The sequence below is a fragment of the Grampus griseus genome, assembly GCF_964374135.1.
Source record: "Grampus griseus genome assembly, chromosome: 4".
NCBI classification, from domain to species: Eukaryota; Metazoa; Chordata; class Mammalia; order Artiodactyla; family Delphinidae; genus Grampus; species Grampus griseus.
In genome coordinates, this window is record NC_138997.1 from 2,306,758 (window position 1) to 2,324,837 (window position 18,080).

Below are 18,080 nucleotides of genomic sequence, written 5' to 3' on the forward strand. Positions count from 1 at the left end.
GACATAGGTTGTATTTGCCTCAGATATAATCTGAGCCACCACTTGTACCTTTGGCCCTCCACTCATGCACCAAATAGTTCAAGTTATCCCTTTCCAGACTGCTTTTGTCCAATGACTTGTAACTGGAAATACCGGCCCTTCAGAACGTCCCTTCATTCGGGCACAGCGATGGATACCTCCAGCCTGCTCATCTGCTCGGGTCCCAGGGTTTAGGAAGCACAAAGCCTTCCTGCCAAGCCGGGATGGGCATGTGAAGGAGAAATTGACATGTGTGGTTTCAAGCCACGGAGATTCGACGGCACTTTGCTCCTGTGACGTTACTTAGTCTATTTTATTGATATTCCATCCCCTTCTTGGATTTCCCGTGTGATTCTGCTCTGCCCATTGGCTGCTAACTGCATGCTGGTCCAACAATTCCCTCTAATGCACTTCATTACTCTTCCCTCCTGCTGTAAGGAAACACCCTCCGCAATATTTGACTTTCTGTCGGGGGGCGAGGGTGGTCCCCTGGGCTGTTAGAGTCCTGATGAGAGCATGCCTTCTTTACAGACCTGTCTTCTTCTCAAAGGATACAGATGCTGGCCTCGGGGGCAGAGGAAGGTAAAGCAATTTTACCACCACTCGTTCCAAAATGTTTGCGCTGACGTTTAATTTGTCGTGTGCTCCTAGATTTATTCCTCACTTAAAGTTTGTATTTCAGAGCACAAGCTATCTCTTCCTCCTGACTCTCCTGTGGCTTATTTCAAGATCCCTTCCCCCAAACCATCAAACCTCTTGGGGCTCTGATTGATGTCATACAACATGGCAATCCATTCTAATATGAGGAATTTGACAGAGAACATCTTCATGAACTGAACGTAAGAAGACAAAAGAAAATTAAAGGTTTACCTTCTATGGGGGGGGCCTCTTATTAATGGACTAAAGCAGTGGTTTTGAACCAGGGGATGATTTTGCCTTTCAGGGGATAGTTGACAATATCCGGAGACATTTTTGGTTGTCACAACTTGAAGGCACGTTACTACTAGCAACTGGTAGGTAGCCTGGGACAAAGTCAAGATTTAATTAGGAATCTACGTCCTTAATCAGGAAGTTCCTGCTCTGGATGCTGCCATGTCACTCCTCTTTAAACATAGTTCATCTCTACTTGCAACTAACAATAAAGTAAGACTAAGGAAATGACACAAATGGTACTGCCACAATTGTCACCAGAAGTCTTGGAAAAGTCTTATATTTTAACTGTCACTTGTTACCTGATGACGAAAGAGGAAGATTGACTCTCTCCTAGGAGATGCTATAAATTATTTCAAAATTCTCTTATGAAAGACCTGAATCTTGCAAGTTTCATTGTAATGTATTCTCACCAAGTTAGAGGCCGATATCTGACTCACAGTTTAATTTTTTAAGTACTAAAAGGTAAAATAATAATGTTGACCTCAATTCGTAATACTCCTGAGGATCTGAAATGAGGATACAGAACAAGATCTCTTGTTCTCCTAAACAGAAGTTGAGCCAATAACATAGAGTACTTTATGAGCCAGATAATGTCTCGTGTCCTAGAGCTAAAGAAAATGTTGGCACGTTTTGCAAAATCACAGCTGTTTCGGTCTCATTTAGTTACTGGTCCACTCCCTGCAGCCCAGTTTGCCTTTTGAAATATAGCTCAGCTAGCTATTCTGCAGCATGTGATAAAAGCCCCTGACAAGGGAGGGTTTTTCTGTTTGTTTTGTTTTTAGCTCTTTGTCTCAAAAGCCTTAGAAATCTTGACAAGTGCTGCTAAGAAATACACATTACTTTTTTTTAGAAAGAAGATGCATAGAGATTTCTGAATGTGTGCAAAATTGTGCATATTTTTATCAACAGATTAAATGCACTTTGGGAACATGAGTGTAAAAGGATACCTTTCTAAGGTGAAAAAAAGTGTTGAACTAATTTAACCATATGAAACGCTGATGTAAGAAAGTCATTTCTGTGACTTCATTCACATACCATGTGAATTTTTAGGCTACAAAACAAAGTCTGCCAGTAACCCGACTGAGTCAGACCTTTCAAGTAGATGATCAAGTAATAATTTTTAATAAATTAAAGGATTAAATGAAAACAAACTTAAGCTGTTGATCAAATGGTAGCGTTCAGTTCGTAAAATTATGTGACCCTGTTTTGAAAGTTGTTAAAGTTTCAAAATTTTAAAATCATGACTCTCAAGAAACTACAACTATTTGGTTCTGCAGTCAAAAATTTATTAAAGCAAAATTTTCAAAAAGGTAGAACTGCAACTCCTGTGCAAATGTAAAATGAACATATGTCAAAGATTTTATTCAAATAATTAACTAACAAGGGAACCAGTAAGATGGTAAGATCATTTCAAAGAGTATTTCAAAGCTAAATATTTACAGGCTATGTTAGGATAAGACGGTTGGACTAGATATAAAAACTGGTTAATGTCCAACAAGGTAATAAACTGTAAAACCATTAGGGTTGTCTCTTCCACCAGACAGAAATGATTTGCATCTCCCTGGGATAAAAATTGACAAGTTAACCTCTGCTTTAGAACACTGTTAAATAGTCCATTCAATAAAAAATCAAGCCCAGCCTTGCACTGAAAGAACACTTCTGGCTATTTCCAAGTGTCCGGAAACTTCTCTGACAAGTCAAATCATCTTTCATTCATGAAAGTTCTTAATTCTTGATGACACTATTTAGTTTTTAGAGAAAGGTCTTCATCATCTTTATTTGACCCATGTACAATTCCCATATCATATTTTCAGACTAGTGCCCTAAATGGGCATTAGCTGTTCTGTGCTAAGATAAACATTAGAATTTCATAAGACAGTCTGTAGATGGATCTACAACTAGGTTATTTTAGTCATTAGCTGTAATTTAATGTATATTTAAAAGTACAATGGTATAAACAGGCTATTACACAAGTTCAGGGATTATAAATATTTTGAGCATAAGTCTAAAACACTTTATATTTCAATAAGCTCCCCAGGTGCCTAATAAGCTTAATAAATATGAATACTATAAAGAAAACTTTAAACATAATGGTAAGACTCACCCAAAGCAAAGAAAACCCTAAATTAGTGTTTTCTTCTAGTTTATGATACCTGTTACCTAATTTTCATACCACCTAAAACAATGCTAAACGTACACCAAGAGAAGTCATGAAATCACTGTTAATGATATCAAATACATGCATACACAAACACAATCCAGTATAATGTTTGACTGTTCAGTTGTTTCTTTTATCATGAATGAAGGCAGCAAACATTCTCCTAGACTTCACTTCTGAAAAGCAGCCCATCTACAAAAACACAAAAACAAAACCAAAACAACAACAAAAAAACCACCTACAGAATAAAAAGCACACATCTTTCATTTCTAATATTTTTATTATACATTTTTTAGATATTTATTTTCATAATATCAGCTAAAAAAATAATCACAGAAGAATAAGCTTTTGTATGTCTGCCCAGGTAAACTGCTCTGTTTCAAATTTGTCAGGTTACAAATAAACGCCATAACGTGCGACGTGAACCAAACCACAGCATAGTGAGTATACCTGAAAGGCACAGAGTGTTCCCTTAGTTCCAGTAAGAGCAGAGTATTACTTATTAGAATGAAAAGCCTGGCCCTCAGTCATCCATTATTCAAAAATAATACAGCATGAATTATTCACTGATTCCAAAACAAAATACATTGTTGAAAAGCAAAGGTGACTAAAATAAACATGTGTTCCTGGACCTTACAATCAGACCCACTAGTGGGAGGACAAAGCTACCCCAAAATGGTGTAGCTTGAGATGCAAAATTAAAGCCGCTTCTGAGGACCATGGAATTCCCAGCATCAATTTCACAAATTTGGATAAGATGGTATATTCCATAAAAAGCATTTTAAAATGCAAATATGCCACATGGATAAGACAAGGTATAAGGCAACTTGACAAAGAGTTATTTGAAAGTAGAGTCTGGATCTCCAGACTTCTGTTAGGCCAATTTTTCATTAATGTGCTGATTATTGAGACGTAAAGCGATCTTAAAAAGCCCAAATCCAGCAGGCAGACGTGGAGACGCATGAGGGTCCAAGCGTACACTGAATGTGCAGGACCAGGGGAGGCACTCAGGGCTACAGAGGGGACACTGAAGAGAAGATCGTCTGAAGACCAGCTCCAAGGGTCCGCCAGCAAGGGAAGGTGCTGAGAATAGGGCTTGAATGCGACCCTAGAAAAGTTATAATTAGATGATTGAATGATTCCTTTTCCCTTGGTCTGTCTTCTCTTGTGTTCAACATGCTATTTTGACATTCTGCCCCATTCATTGGTGTAAATTATAATCTATAGATATGCTAGCCTTTATCAAAATGTCTTCAATAGTTCTAATTTACAGTGATATTGAGTGACCCTCGATCAGAACACAGAAAATGGGGTGCACTTTAGGAATAACATGCAGAACTGAGAAAACAGAGGATAGAATGCATTATAAACATTCTTAAATTGTATTTTTAAACTGAAAGAAGAAGTCAGTAGAATAGCTTCTTAATAAGGGATGGGGGGAGGGTAATAATGATTTGTTCAGGATTTGAAATCTCTATGTGACCATCTATCAAACACCATTATGTGGACACCTTCAAGGACATGAAGACTCAACACAGGAATACTATGTGTTCACGTCCTTCTACCTCATTAAAAAGTTGGTAGAGTTCGGAAAGAATTATTTGAGCCTAAACAATTTTGGCTGTTTCAGTTCTAGTCATGTGCTTTCATTGAGGAGAATTGATCAGCGTTGGGTTTTAATTGATGTTGTTCATATTTTTCATATTAGAATAAGCCAAACAATATATTTAAACACATTCAGTATCCGGTCCTATGGTCAATATCTGGACAATATCAATTAATTCAGCTTAAATATAATTACACAGAACAAATTAGAAGAAACCCACTGTTATTAATGAAATATACAGAAATTATAGTATATCCTTGGTAAAGATGACAAAAAGTGTAAAAAGAGCATCCACTTAACAAAAAGATACTCTGTAAGTATAGTTTCACATGTGTAAATACCTTATAACTGCTGAATGTCTAAGCCACTAGACGTAAGTTGGAGCGAAACTGAGAGAGCAAAACTACTTAACGTATAAATCTTCGGATATGGGTGGTTTCTATACTGGCAACAAATACCTCTCTAAAAAGGAATGGAAAATGCGATTCTTGAGCTCAGGATCACAGAGCTGGCTGATCATTTATAGGTACAATAGAATATACACTGGGGGCTTTACAAATAAACCACCATTTCTCCTAAGAATTACCGTAAGCTCTGAGGTTTCTGCAGATCATACGCCTCCAATTTCCAACATAGAGTTGCCTGTGCATAGTGTTGAGACTGCTCTATGTTCTAACAATTAGCAACAGAAGGACATCCAGAACCGTTCCCATCAGAGCAGCAAATTATTAAAGGAGTCACTACGTCTGATTCACACTAACCGACACGACAGATATTTTAACACGGCTAGCTGGGATAATAACTGCAACCATTCTGTGCTCAGGTGTTGCGACTCACAGGTCATGGTGTTGAAGGAAAATGTACACCTTTTGTAGCAGTATAATTGTAAAAGCTTTTAGAGTCTGCTTATAGTGTTCAGGCTCATCATATATACTTGATTAAATTCAGTTATTTTGTGTATTCATCGCTACTGCCTCATCCCTAAAAGGACTTGAGGTTTGTGTACTTGACCCCAAAACAAAAATGCATAAATATATGTAGAACTCTAGCCACAAGACCTTTTGCTACTCATTCATAGGTAACACTTTGGCCCCATGTGCAGTGATGTAGGTGAGCAGGACTTTGGCTCTCTGTTCAACTACATCGATAAGCTTCTCAATTCCTTGTCTACCTCCCTGACTCTCCCAGTAAACTTTATCAAGAAACAGAGACTGAAGGAGTTTCTGCCGTAAGTGCTGGCTCTTCAAAACAGAAACTGCAGATTCAGGAAACCTAAAAAGAGAAAATGATATTTCATTCTTTGTAATTGCTTGGAAATATTATGCCTTACCCAATGGCTCTGCCCTTCATTAATCTGGCAGAAATCACACTATCAGATAATACCGTGAGAATCAAAACGTTTTTTGTCACTGTCAAGCTGACACATCTCTTAATAATTACATACTAGAAGAATAGGTTTCAAGGGAACTGCACCTTCTATACCATTGAGAACTTGACATAAATACCAATGTCTAACTTAAGGTTACAATATGTATGCAAAGAGAGGCATGGAATGAGAGTGGATTCTGATAACCTGGAAAAATACTTTCCTTAATCTTAAGCTCCATTGCCCCCATAGAAACCACTTTAATCAGTCAAGTAGAATCGTAACCTTATAAGTGTCAACAAGGGGTTTTATGCAAGGAAATATGAGAAGAAAAATGCTGACAATTTCAGTAGAGTACTCTTCTAGAGGAGAAGATGCATGACTGAACTTAATGAGAAATAATCCAAAATGTACGTAGTAAAAAGAAAGAAATCATTCCAAAATGCCCAATTAAATAAAGAACTGCCTTTGGTTCAGATAATACTTCAGGATTTCTAAGAATCTGGGAACATTCTATTAAACCGGAATCCTAAATTGTTTTCAAATAAATTTAGCAAAACTCAAGTTTGAGACCCAGGGCATTCCACAATGAAGCATCTCTCTGGAAAACCTGAGGTCAGTTTAGAAGGATCCTTGCTGAATTACCTAAAGAGAGTGCATTGCAATTTCCGCTCTTCATGTAGGAAGAATAAAGCCAGGGGTCTAGCATATACATTATCTGAAGGACTTAGTAAAATTTCTGGTTCAAAATTACCTGCAATTTTTTGCTGAATCTCCAATTTGGCCTCTCTCCAAGCTTTCATTAAAATGCTGATGAAAGCACAGTACAAATATTGGGGTGTAATAGTAAACTTAGTTGTTCCTTAAAAGCTAAAACAGAACATATAAAAACTAAAACAGAACATATGCTTGTTTCAAGAGTACAGTCTGCCAGGAGTTTCAGGCCTCTAAGTACCTTCTCCAAAAGTCAGTGGGGCAAGCTGGGGAGAGCACTGAGGGAGCATGAATACAGCAATCCATGTGCTCCAGCATTTCTGATGCTGCAGAGAGACCAAAGGCCACAGAGCTGGACGTGCTTAAAGGATGCTAATCAGATGCTCGGAGCTCCCCGAAGACATGTCCTATATAATTTAGTGACCATAGTACTAATTAAGTAAGAATTTTTGCTCTACGAAGTACTAATAATCCATGATTTATAAATTCTATGGCCCTTGAACTAATTTAGCTGTGGCAGAATGTACGAGATGAAACTGCTAAAACCATGGATCTCTTTAGCGACTCATCCTTTTCATAAAGGAAAATCAAAAAAATTACCTGACTTTGCATTACACTGATTAATAGAAATATTCTATGCATAAATCTGGCTTAGCAAAGTCTTCATTTTTGCTGTTGAATGGGTAAATTACATATTCAAAGAAGATTTAACTTTAAACTCATTACTCCTTATAATGCATTTAAGGTTAAATCCTCTTTGAAAGCATAAATAAAACGTGATTCATATTTTTATGAATGTATAGGATAGATGGATTCTCCAGGCATACACTTAATTCTAAGAGGAAATGCAGGGATTTAAAGAAGACCCCGTAATACCAACTCAGTAAGTGATGTCTCTAGTATGTAAATTTTCCTACACATAAAATTTCCTGAACTTAGACACTTAGAAGAGAGAATCTAAGAGAATCCACATATTCTACCTTCAGTCCACAAACAGATGTGAAGAATGAATATTAACAGGGAAAGACACAACAAAAACTCATGAAAGTGGGGCTCCTGAAACTCTCATTGTCTCTAGTGTCAAAAGACCATAAAATCCACATTACCTCATTCATGGAGCTAGGAAGAATTGTTGAAATACGTTTCAGAGTTTTATTAACAAGAGAAATAGGAACAGCAGAAACACCAAGAGTCACTGCAGAAAAATTACTGGACTTGGACTTGGAAGGCCTGGCTTCTACCCTCAATTTTAGGCTCGCTCATGTGTCCCCAGCAGTCACTCAGTTTCACAAAAGGCCGGTTGACTGTTTCACTGAAGCACCCTTCTATCTTCAAGTTCAGACACACACCCCAGTTCCTTAGTGACCCTGATTTCTCACTAAGGTACAAAGACTATGAAGTGTGCTTTTTGGGGGGAAGCACTGAAATGTAGCCTCAGCCTCCATGGTTGGGGGCGAATAGCTCAGACTCTGCAGTGAGGTTCCTGCCACTATGGAGTGTCTTAGTTTCCTATATTTCCAAATCCTTCTTGAGTGTAAGCTCAAGATACTTTTCCCCATAATCTATGTCTATGGAAGGATCTTCAAATGCTCAGAAACCCTCCTACTTGAATTAAACAGCCATTGTCTTTGGCTACCATGTCCTACTCGGCCGACTGGCTCTGACTTCCCATGCGCTGATCAAAGTCACTGAGTTTATTCTGCCTTTGGACATCCTGCCTAGTCAATATCAGCTCGTCTGTTAGTTCCCCGGTCCTGTGCCCTGGTAATGGAGCCCCTGTCACCTGCTCACCCCTGCTGTGCTGCTTCCTATTCCACAGACCTCCACATGACTCCAACCTCACCCACATGGATTTTCACAGTGAGGGTCAAGCCACATGATGGAGGTGAAACTCAGTAGGACCTTGTAGGTTGCACAGGTCAGTGACGGTAAAACCTGGCGGCACCCTTATTCTGTTCCCCTTGGGTTTGGTTCCCTTCTCTGGGCTTCCATTCCCAGATTCTCTTTAAGGGCTACATTGATCAGACACAGGATGTGAGTCTTCTCCAGACCTTGCTACTTATTCAAGAGAAATGTAATGTCCTGCAGATGTTACTACATCAAGAAACTTACTCTTTGATGCCTTCTAACAGTTTGAAGTTCAAGTTATCTTCGCTTCTGTCAAAGAAACCCTTGTTGTCTATAAAGACCAAGTGCCTTGGGTCCTGCTTTCGCTGGACAATGTGGGCTAGAGCCACGGCATCCTGGTTGTCGCACTTCGCCCTCCGTCCACTCTGTACACAGGCATCTTCCTTCCGAGGTCGGAACCCACAGCAGTTTATATCCAAGCGATTATAAATCTTAAAAGGGAAAACAAAAACAATTCTGAGATGCTGAGTAAAAACAAAACTTGGGAAAGTCGGAAGATTTCCAAAGAATGAGCGCTTTCTAAACAGCTGACTTGCCAGGATCTAATTGGGGCCAGGCTCATTTAATTAAAGGCAACACTTAAAGTCCAAGGTTCATATCCTTCTGACTCAGCGATGGGTCTAAGCGTTGCCAGATCTGCTAACATCTCCAAAGGCAGGTCGTCCAAGCTAAGCATCTCCACCCTTAATATTCAGAGTTCCCACTGACATCATACACCGATGCGTGGCCAGAAGAATCTCTGCTCTCGTGCTACTCGGGACAGAAGATAGAAACAATTGTACTTTGACACATCCAGAAACCCTGAGTGATCTCAGAGGCTCTAAAAGTTGACTGCATCCCCTAACCTCTCTGGATTTCAGTATTGCAGTGTCTAACGCGAAATAACAGAGAAGAAATCTATTGAAAAGATGCGCGATCCAGTAATGATAGCCAAGAACACTCTATGTATGGAGCCCAGAGTTAGATTTTAAATAAGTAACCAGAGTGAGCAGAACAGTTGGGCCTATTGGTGTTTATTGTGGGTAATAAGGCTACTACCCTCTAGAAGAGGGCAAACAGATTAACTAGGAAAGGGAGAATTGGGTTACTTCCATTTCTTCTGGGCAAGGGAAGAAATAATATTTATTAATCAGGTTAAAGAAAAGCCTAGGCTCAGGAGTTAGATAAATTTAAACTCAAGTCTCTTCTCTCACACTTTTCAGCTCCGCGACCTTGTATAGATCCCTTTACGTTACTGACTCTCAGTTTAATTATCTGCATAATGGGAATGAAACTATTCACCTTGCGCATTTAGTGGGAAGATTAATGAAAGTGTCTGGACACACACCAGCCCTGACCCAGGCATCTAGAAGATACTCAAAAAAAAAAGAAAACTGTCATTACTATTGTTGAGACACAACGCACACACTATATGAAGTGATTTACCTCAGAAAAAGCTTCCAAGGCAAAAGGTAATTTCTCCATTTCAGTGAAGGAAAACTGAGCCTCAGAGGGGTTAAATAATCCGCTCTGCTACTTAAATATTAGTAAGTAGCAAATTTAAGATTCAGACACACTTGTGTTTTTCTTCAAAATGCCACGATTTCCCCCCAATACGTCACGTTGAATAGTTTAAGGCTAGTAGAAGATTGTACATACGCTCAAAATTCAAAAGATGGCTCAACACAGAGTGTCATTTTTATTCTTTTGTCACTAAACTCCCATCCTTTCTCTTCTTCCTGGGTTTTTGCAGATCCTGTGGGGCTGTGGCCACTTGCTAAGGAACGGATGCAGAAAGAGTACTACCAAAATTGAGCCTAATTTGAAACAACTCTTCATTCATTCATGCAACAGATGTTTATGTAACATCTTCTACCCCCTAGCAGTGGGCCAGGCACCAAGGCAAATGTCACCCATGGCCAGCACCCCTCCACCAGCACTACTTCCGGAGGAAAATGCAGTGGTTTAATCTTGTCTCACTACCACAGCAAACTTTGAGAACTGGACAAAGGACCCTCCTCTCTGTTTTCTGCAGATAAGTAGACTTGGTATCAAATAGCACACTTTGGGAAGCAGGAATTATAAGAGAAGTTAGCATAGGCCAATTTTCTATGAGGTTTATATAAAAGCAGTTACGTGGGATGGGGTGGCCCATGAACCACAAGCACTTGGACAGTTCGGAGGGTACAGTGCTGGTCAAGAAACAGTCTACAGATCAGGGAGGGCTCTGGCAGAACTGGCTCCAGGCAGCAGATCCACAGGGTCATGAACCTAACCAGTGGTTTATCCAAAAACGTCACATCGGCTGACTCCAGGGCATGGTGAGTTCCCGGGGCTGGTTCAAAGTTTCCCAAAGGTGGGCAAGAGTGCCCAACCATAGGACTGCAGGTTAAATGAAAAAAAGCGTAAGTTGGAAACTATTAGAAAAATGTACTGAGCCCTTTCTTCTCAATTTGATTTATTTTATGTGGCACCCTGACTGCCTTTGACTATAAGAGAAACCAAATGATACAGAGAGATTGTATATGCTCACCAGTTTTTGAGTGACCATCGGGGGGTCAGGGAGAAGGTAAAGTTAACTCTTCTAGAGAATGCTTCTCACCCGATGTCCCCCCTTTGGGGGTGGGGTTTTAAAAGTTTGCTTATTGGACTCAAGAGGAATTTTGAGAGTGGGCTGACTATTTTTGAGGGCTTGTCTATAAAATTATATTGCCAGTCACTTTCCAGTGTCTCTTTTTTATATACATTAGCTAATAATTCTCAAAGAATCCTTTTCCCATCATCTTCACATGTTTTTATCCAATTATAATGACATTATATACAGGGGGAAAAACTTAATCCTCTTTCATTTTGGCTACAAAATCAAGGTGTGTTGTGTTGGATATGTGTGTTTAGAACTTAAATTTTAACGACAGATCTACCAGCCAGTTCTTAAATGGTGCTCTGAACCCTAAGCTCTTTCTTCATTTTTGATTTCTAGTAGCGGGAAAGGACCAAGACATATAGCAATATTTCTGTTGTTTCTACAACAAGGACACGAGTATCATATATGCTATTGCTAAATAACAAGCACTTTAACGTTCAGGCCTAACTTTTAGTACTTCTGTAAATATTATACTTTTCTATTTTTAAGCTAAAAGAAAGCATTAAAAGTTAGAAGTGGGACAGACCGACTTAGGGCATCTTTTCACTATCTTCTACCATTGGACTGTTTCGAACAGTGCACTTTTAAAGGGTTTTGTCTGATCTCATTTTGAATCACTCAACAGTCTGTGATGATTTCACCACTTCCCTGTCAGACTGTTGTGCCCTTCAAGTCTCACAGACCTTGTTATTGAAACTGGGTGTGTGCGTTCAGCTTAACTTCTCTTCCAAAAATGTTTATCGTTCCTTTTGTTCAGATCTATTCATGTACCTGGTGGGTATGTTAACACATGTTGAGTGTGTGTGGTGTGTGTGTGTACACCTACAGATAGAGAATCAGATTGCAAGGCTTTAAATATTCTGAGTTTTACTTTGTTTTTCTTAGCATCCAACTATAGTAAATTATGTCTTTGTATTAATAACCTTGTCTAGCAAGGGCTTAAGCAGCTCTTAAATCTTGTTCCTAGCTCTTCCCAGAATTCTGTTTATAGTCTCCCTTTCAAATTGACGTTCAATATACCCAAAATAATTTGACCACAAAACCATAATCCACTCCCTTAAATTCAACACCATTTTGCTTGGCATTTAATTTAGTTATATATTGAATATACTTCCACTTACACTGAGCAGAGTTTACCCACTTTTTAAGGCCCAATAAAGCACATCCTAGACATCTATATATCCATAAATATGGTTTTAATATATGTATTAAACACATTTAAGTGTCGCATGATCAGGCACCATAGTTACCATCTACATGTCTATGTTCTTAGATAATAATCCTACAAAGAAACCTATTTGGGGGTAAATCTTGTCAGTTAAGCAGTTAGGTGTTGATCACCATTATTGCAACTTGTTCAAATTCACATCTTCTTACTCTTTAAAACAAGGAAAATCTTTTGCAAAATTGATCTTCTGAATCTGAAGATTCCTGCCAATGATGAGTTTCTATAAAATGACTCTTTCCTCTTTTAGGAAAATATATCTTTTCAATGTTTACCTAACTAAAATTATACTCAGAAAATTCAGGTGTTCCTGCCAATATTTTGTTGTTGGGGATATTTTTAGATATCTTGCATTCTTCTCAAGTTTCTTTTTTTAATCCCATTTTCCTTTTGGTAGTGTGAGTTTTGTCTGTAAGAAAAAGTATCATAAGAGTGACTCAAGTTATGTGCACAGAGCCCAAACCAGGATGTCTCAGCTGCCCTGACTAGCTCTCTAAGGCCCAGTAGAAACCTGCAGAAATCCAGTCACTCCCCATACTTCTGCACCCCACCCTTTCTACCTGTGTCTTCAAAGAGTGGATCTGTGGGAGTTTCTTCTTATCTCTTTTTAATTGCTAAAGTAAAGCAATTAAATGATTAATTTTATTGCCTGAACAAAGGCAATAAAAATATTCTAAACATGCTGCTAATATTAATAATGAAAAACATAATAGCAGTCATTTACTGAGTGTTTGGTATGTGCCAGGAATTGTCCACTTAATTCTTTACGTAGATTATTCGATCCTCATAGCAACCCTAAGAGCTAAGTGCTAACAAGAGTCCCATTTGATGAATGAGGACTGACTCAAGGTCCCTCAGCTGACACATGACAAAAGTCAGGCTTCCAACCCAGATGTCCATCACCCTGTGTTTCTCAGGGGCATCCTCCAACACGGTGCTGCAGAGAGATGAGTACATTTGTGCAGAATGTTAACTGACCCAACTTGCAATAAGTACTGGTCACAGGTTTCAGCAGAAACACAAAGAACTTCAGTGCAAGAGTTCAGGGAAAATTCATGACGGAGAGGATATTATAATTGAGTTTTAAAAGACAGGCAGTATTAGCTAAAAAACATGCAAAGGCATGAAGGTAGCAAATCCAAAGGCATCTTTAGAGAACCTGAGGGTATGTTAGACCAATGCTTCTCAAATGGTCTGCCATGAAAAACCTAGTGGTTTTGCCTTTTCTCTCCCCGGGCCCCATATTCCATTTGGCCTGTTGCTTTGTTAAAAGATGATAAAATAGAGATTATCGTATTAAGCGAAGTAAGACAGAGAAAAACAAATATCATATGATGCCACTTATATGTGGAATCTAAAAAAAAACGATACAAATGAACTTATTTACAAAACAGAAACAGACTCACAGACTCAGAGGACAATCTTATGGTTACCAAAGGGGAAAGGAAGGGAGGGATACGTTGGGAATTTGGGATTAAAATATAAACGCTATTATGTATAAAATAGATAAACAACAAGAACCTATTGTAGAGCACCAGGATCTATACTCAGTATTTTGTAATAACCTAAATGGGAAAAGAACCTGAAAAAGAACATATATACGTAAAACTGAAGAACCTAGGGGTAAGACAGGAATAAAGACACAGCCCTACTAGAGAATGGACTTGAGGATATGGGGAGGGGGAAGGGTAAGCTGGGACGAAGTGAGAGAGTGGCATGGACATATACACACTACCAAACGTAAAATAGATAGCTAGTGGGAAGCAGCCGCATAGCACAGGGAGATCAGCTCTGTGCTTTGTGACCACCTAGAGGGGTGGGATAGGGAGGGTGGGAGGGAGGGAGACGCAAGAGGAAAGAGATATGGGAACAGATGTATGTGTATAACTGATTCACTTTGTTATAAAGCAGAAACTAACACACCATTGTAAAGCAATTACACTCCAATAAAGATGTTTAAAAAAAAACTGAATCACTTTGCTGTACACCTGAGTCATTGCAAATCAACTATACTTCAAATAAGAAATAAAGAAAATGTAAATAAAATTTAAAACATTAAAACTGCCCCTTTACAAAGAAAACTGCATTTTATAAAGAAAGTTTAAATTACACAATAAAACATGTAATGAGTGGAATTGAACAATTCACTGTAGTAACTCATCCGACGCTTGGTACAGAGCAGGCACTTGACATACGTGTACCATGGACAGAATTCTCCCGAGAGCATCCGCTTTGCATTTGGCTATTTACAAAGCTCCTCCAAAACATTGTCTTCTTTGGGAAGACTCAAATGAACAAAACGATTCCGGTAGAGTAAGACGTGGGTCTTTTTAGAACAGCATCCAGTGGATGGAGTGGGAAAGATGGGCAGGGAGCAAAGAACAGGGCTGCCTGTCCTCCTCGTTTGCTTCTGGTTGGCGCCTTTACGTGGTTCAGTTTCACTAACTGTGGACCACGGAGTCTCACAGCCCACGGGGAGTCCATGGAACACCCTGCATGCAAGAGGCATTTGAAAAACAACACGCACACGTGACAGAAATAACAATAGCATTGTCATTTGCAGTTTTCTGGAAGATTCCTTTGAATTCCAGTGGTCTCACTTGACACCTCATTTGTTTTTAGAAAATGCACGGAGAGAAAACTTTCAGTACATATTTTATCTCAAAAAGGCAAAAAAACAGTGAGAATTGTCAGCCCCACCCTAGGAAGAGAAACACAAGCATATGGACTGACTTACTTGCCAGCTAATAACTCACGTTGGAAAATCCTCGTACTTGGATTTGTCTTGATGTCAATCAACGCACTGTTGCCGTGTTATCAGTGGAACCAGATTTGGATCCCTGTGGTCTAGTGGGTGTGTGGATCTCTACTAGATCACAGAGAAGGGCGACCTCAGACAAGCACCGCGGTCCCTATGGTACCTGTGATCACAGACCTAGGCCCATACCTTGGGAGCTCAACAAAGCAAAAGCAAAAGCATCCTTCTCACCAGTCTGCACCTGTATAGCTAGGGAACTCTCATCTCATGAAATAATAGGTTTCATTTTTCTTCTGTGCTACCATGGCAGCAGCTAGCCTGTTAGATGAGTATGCATTCAAATGTGACCAGCAGAGTAGCTGGTGAACGATGGGAAAAGTAAAAATCGTTTGCGGTACATAGATCTAACTATGGGCATCGGTTCCCCTGTGCCTCGGCCTCTGTAAACAGCAGTCATGGCTCTACACCGCCTATCCTCCAGAATTCCACGCTTAAAAATAACTATCAGTATATACCAAATCCATGCAGACTCTCCAGTTTCTGTCCCATTACTGAATCATAAGTAAAGACTAACAGTGTTTTTTTATATATAAGTAAAACTATTTTTAATGCTACAATACATTTGGATCTATTTCTACAGATGCAGTATTTGAATTCATGTACCTCTGAATAAATACCAGAAGTCAAACATCATTCTGCCACAGAAAGACTCTGGAAAGAGTCACTTGTCACCAGGCAAGTGACAATCTATTTTTAGAGAAAGAAAATTCACATTCTGTAATTTGCACAAGCAGAGCTGCGTGAAAATAGCCTGTCAAAGGCACACCCACCTTCCTGTAAAGATTTACAAAGAGCACTTGACTAAGAAAAACAGTAAATATTTTATGGAATTCTGATTTATAGAATGGATTTATATGAAGCAAATATTTAAAACAGCAATAAAATAACCTTAATATAAGTACACTTTCTTAAAAATACTTTCAATGAAATGAAGCAGCATTTTTAATGATTTAACCTTAAACAGGGTTGCCAATAATTTTTAAATGATGTACATTTACATCTCAGGGAACAGTTCATTCAAAGCTTTCCCCTTGCGTGACTTGACGTGTATTCATTTTTAGCATTCTTATGGAATTTCTATCTGTTTTATTTTCCTCTATTATGTAGTATTTTATTATAAGGACAGTGACAAAAATGAGTAAAGATAAACTAAATGACTATAGCAAAACACAATGCTGATTATGCTGACAAAGATTCTGTGCTTGACCAAAGTCAGGCTCCTGAACTTTCTCCGAGGCTTTTCACGCCCTTCCTTAAAAAACCAAGTTTTAGCAAGAACCCTGCAAAGTCAGTTTAACCAGGAGCCCTCACCCTTACAGCTACCTGATCACGCTCAATACCTGACCTGGGTCCTCAGCTTCCACCATCCCAAAGGTGATGTCTGAGCACCTGTCTTTAGCAAGAATCTGGTTAGGTCACTTTACCTGGAACTCCCCTTCCCCCGGATGTTTGCTCTTAGCCATTTTTCACCCCATGACCCCTACTCTGTCCCCTCCCCCGGCTATACGTTCCCACCTGCACTGCTGTATTCTGGGTTCAGCCCCATCTCTCTCCCCACTGTAAACTCCCACTGCAGTGATCCCTACACCTATTTCGATGATCGTGAACAAAGGCTGATTTACCATCTTTAACAAGCACCATGGAATAGTTTTTCTTTAACAATGATTAACACAACCTAATGTAACATACCCCAAAGTTATTGAAGCTTATTTTTTATGGAAATCAGCTCTCTTTGTAAGAAAGATAGACTGATTATTTTCTGGTTCTTTAAAAATAAATTGCTGCTTGAGAGTAGAATGGAGATTGCCAGGAGCTGGGGAGTCGGGAAGATGGAAGATGCTGGTCAAAGAGAACAAACTTTCAGTTAGAAGATGAATAAGTTCTGAGGATCAGACTATATTTAATAATACTGTATTGTACACTTGAAATTTGCTAGCAGAGTAGATCTTACACATTCTCACCACACACACACACACACACACACACACACACGGTAACTTTGTGAGGTGACGGAGGTGTTAATTAGCTTGACTGCAGTAAAGATTTCACAACATATATGTAAATCAAATCACCCCATTGTACACTTTAAGTATATGCATTATATTTGCCGATTATACCTCAATAAAACTAGAAGGGAAAAAAAGAGAAAATAAATAAACAAATTCTGCTTTACTAAATTAGACTTTAAAAACAAAGATTATTTTTACACACATGTATAGAATTTCCTGTTTGAAAATGTATTTGTTTCTATGCTCCCTGGGTTGGCAAATAGCTATAAAGTAAAGCCATTTATGTAGCTTAGATATGAAATCCCAGGATACTGCAAAAGCATTTTATGTCATGCCGTTACTAATTATCAAAATAAACCAAAAGGTTAGGTATCACATTACAAATAAAGAAAAGGCTCAGAGAGGCTAAGTAACCTGCCCAAGGAGACACAGCTAGAGAATGATGTGGATTTCTACCAACTTCCGCCTTTTCCACACTGCCTCCCAACATGGAGAAGACAAGATTCCTGCTTTCACAGAGATTCCAATCGAATGCCTCTAAGTATGATTCACTGTGTATCCTCCACATCAACCAACACCACGATTTGCACAATGCAAATACTCAATAAATGTCTGTTGGAAAAAATGAAGGAATGAATGCCAGTTCCTACTGAAATCTGTCTAATGCAGATAGCTAACTACTAAGAGACCTCTCTCTAATCA

The 18,080-nt window shown here is 38.9% G+C and overlaps 1 protein-coding gene across 2 annotated transcripts in view; it reads right to left on the reverse strand.

Annotated features, from left to right (window-relative positions):
- Positions 1-2,225: 2,225 nt before the first annotated feature.
- Positions 2,226-18,080, reverse strand: part of GASK1B (golgi associated kinase 1B) — a 41,174-nt gene continuing 25,319 nt past the window's right edge. The window contains exons 3-5 of one of the 2 annotated variants that reach the window (XR_014296642.1): positions 8,908-9,134; positions 5,302-5,987; positions 2,226-4,217 (exon numbers count right to left, since the gene is read on the reverse strand). Coding sequence is in view for 1 of the 2 variants with exons in the window: in XM_082653092.1 (XP_082509218.1) it covers positions 5,780-5,987; positions 8,908-9,134 (435 nt within the window). In the remaining variant the exon portion in view is untranslated. Of the gene's footprint in view, positions 5,988-8,907; positions 9,135-18,080 lie in introns of both variants that reach the window. The other variant, XM_082653092.1, reaches the window with a different exon arrangement.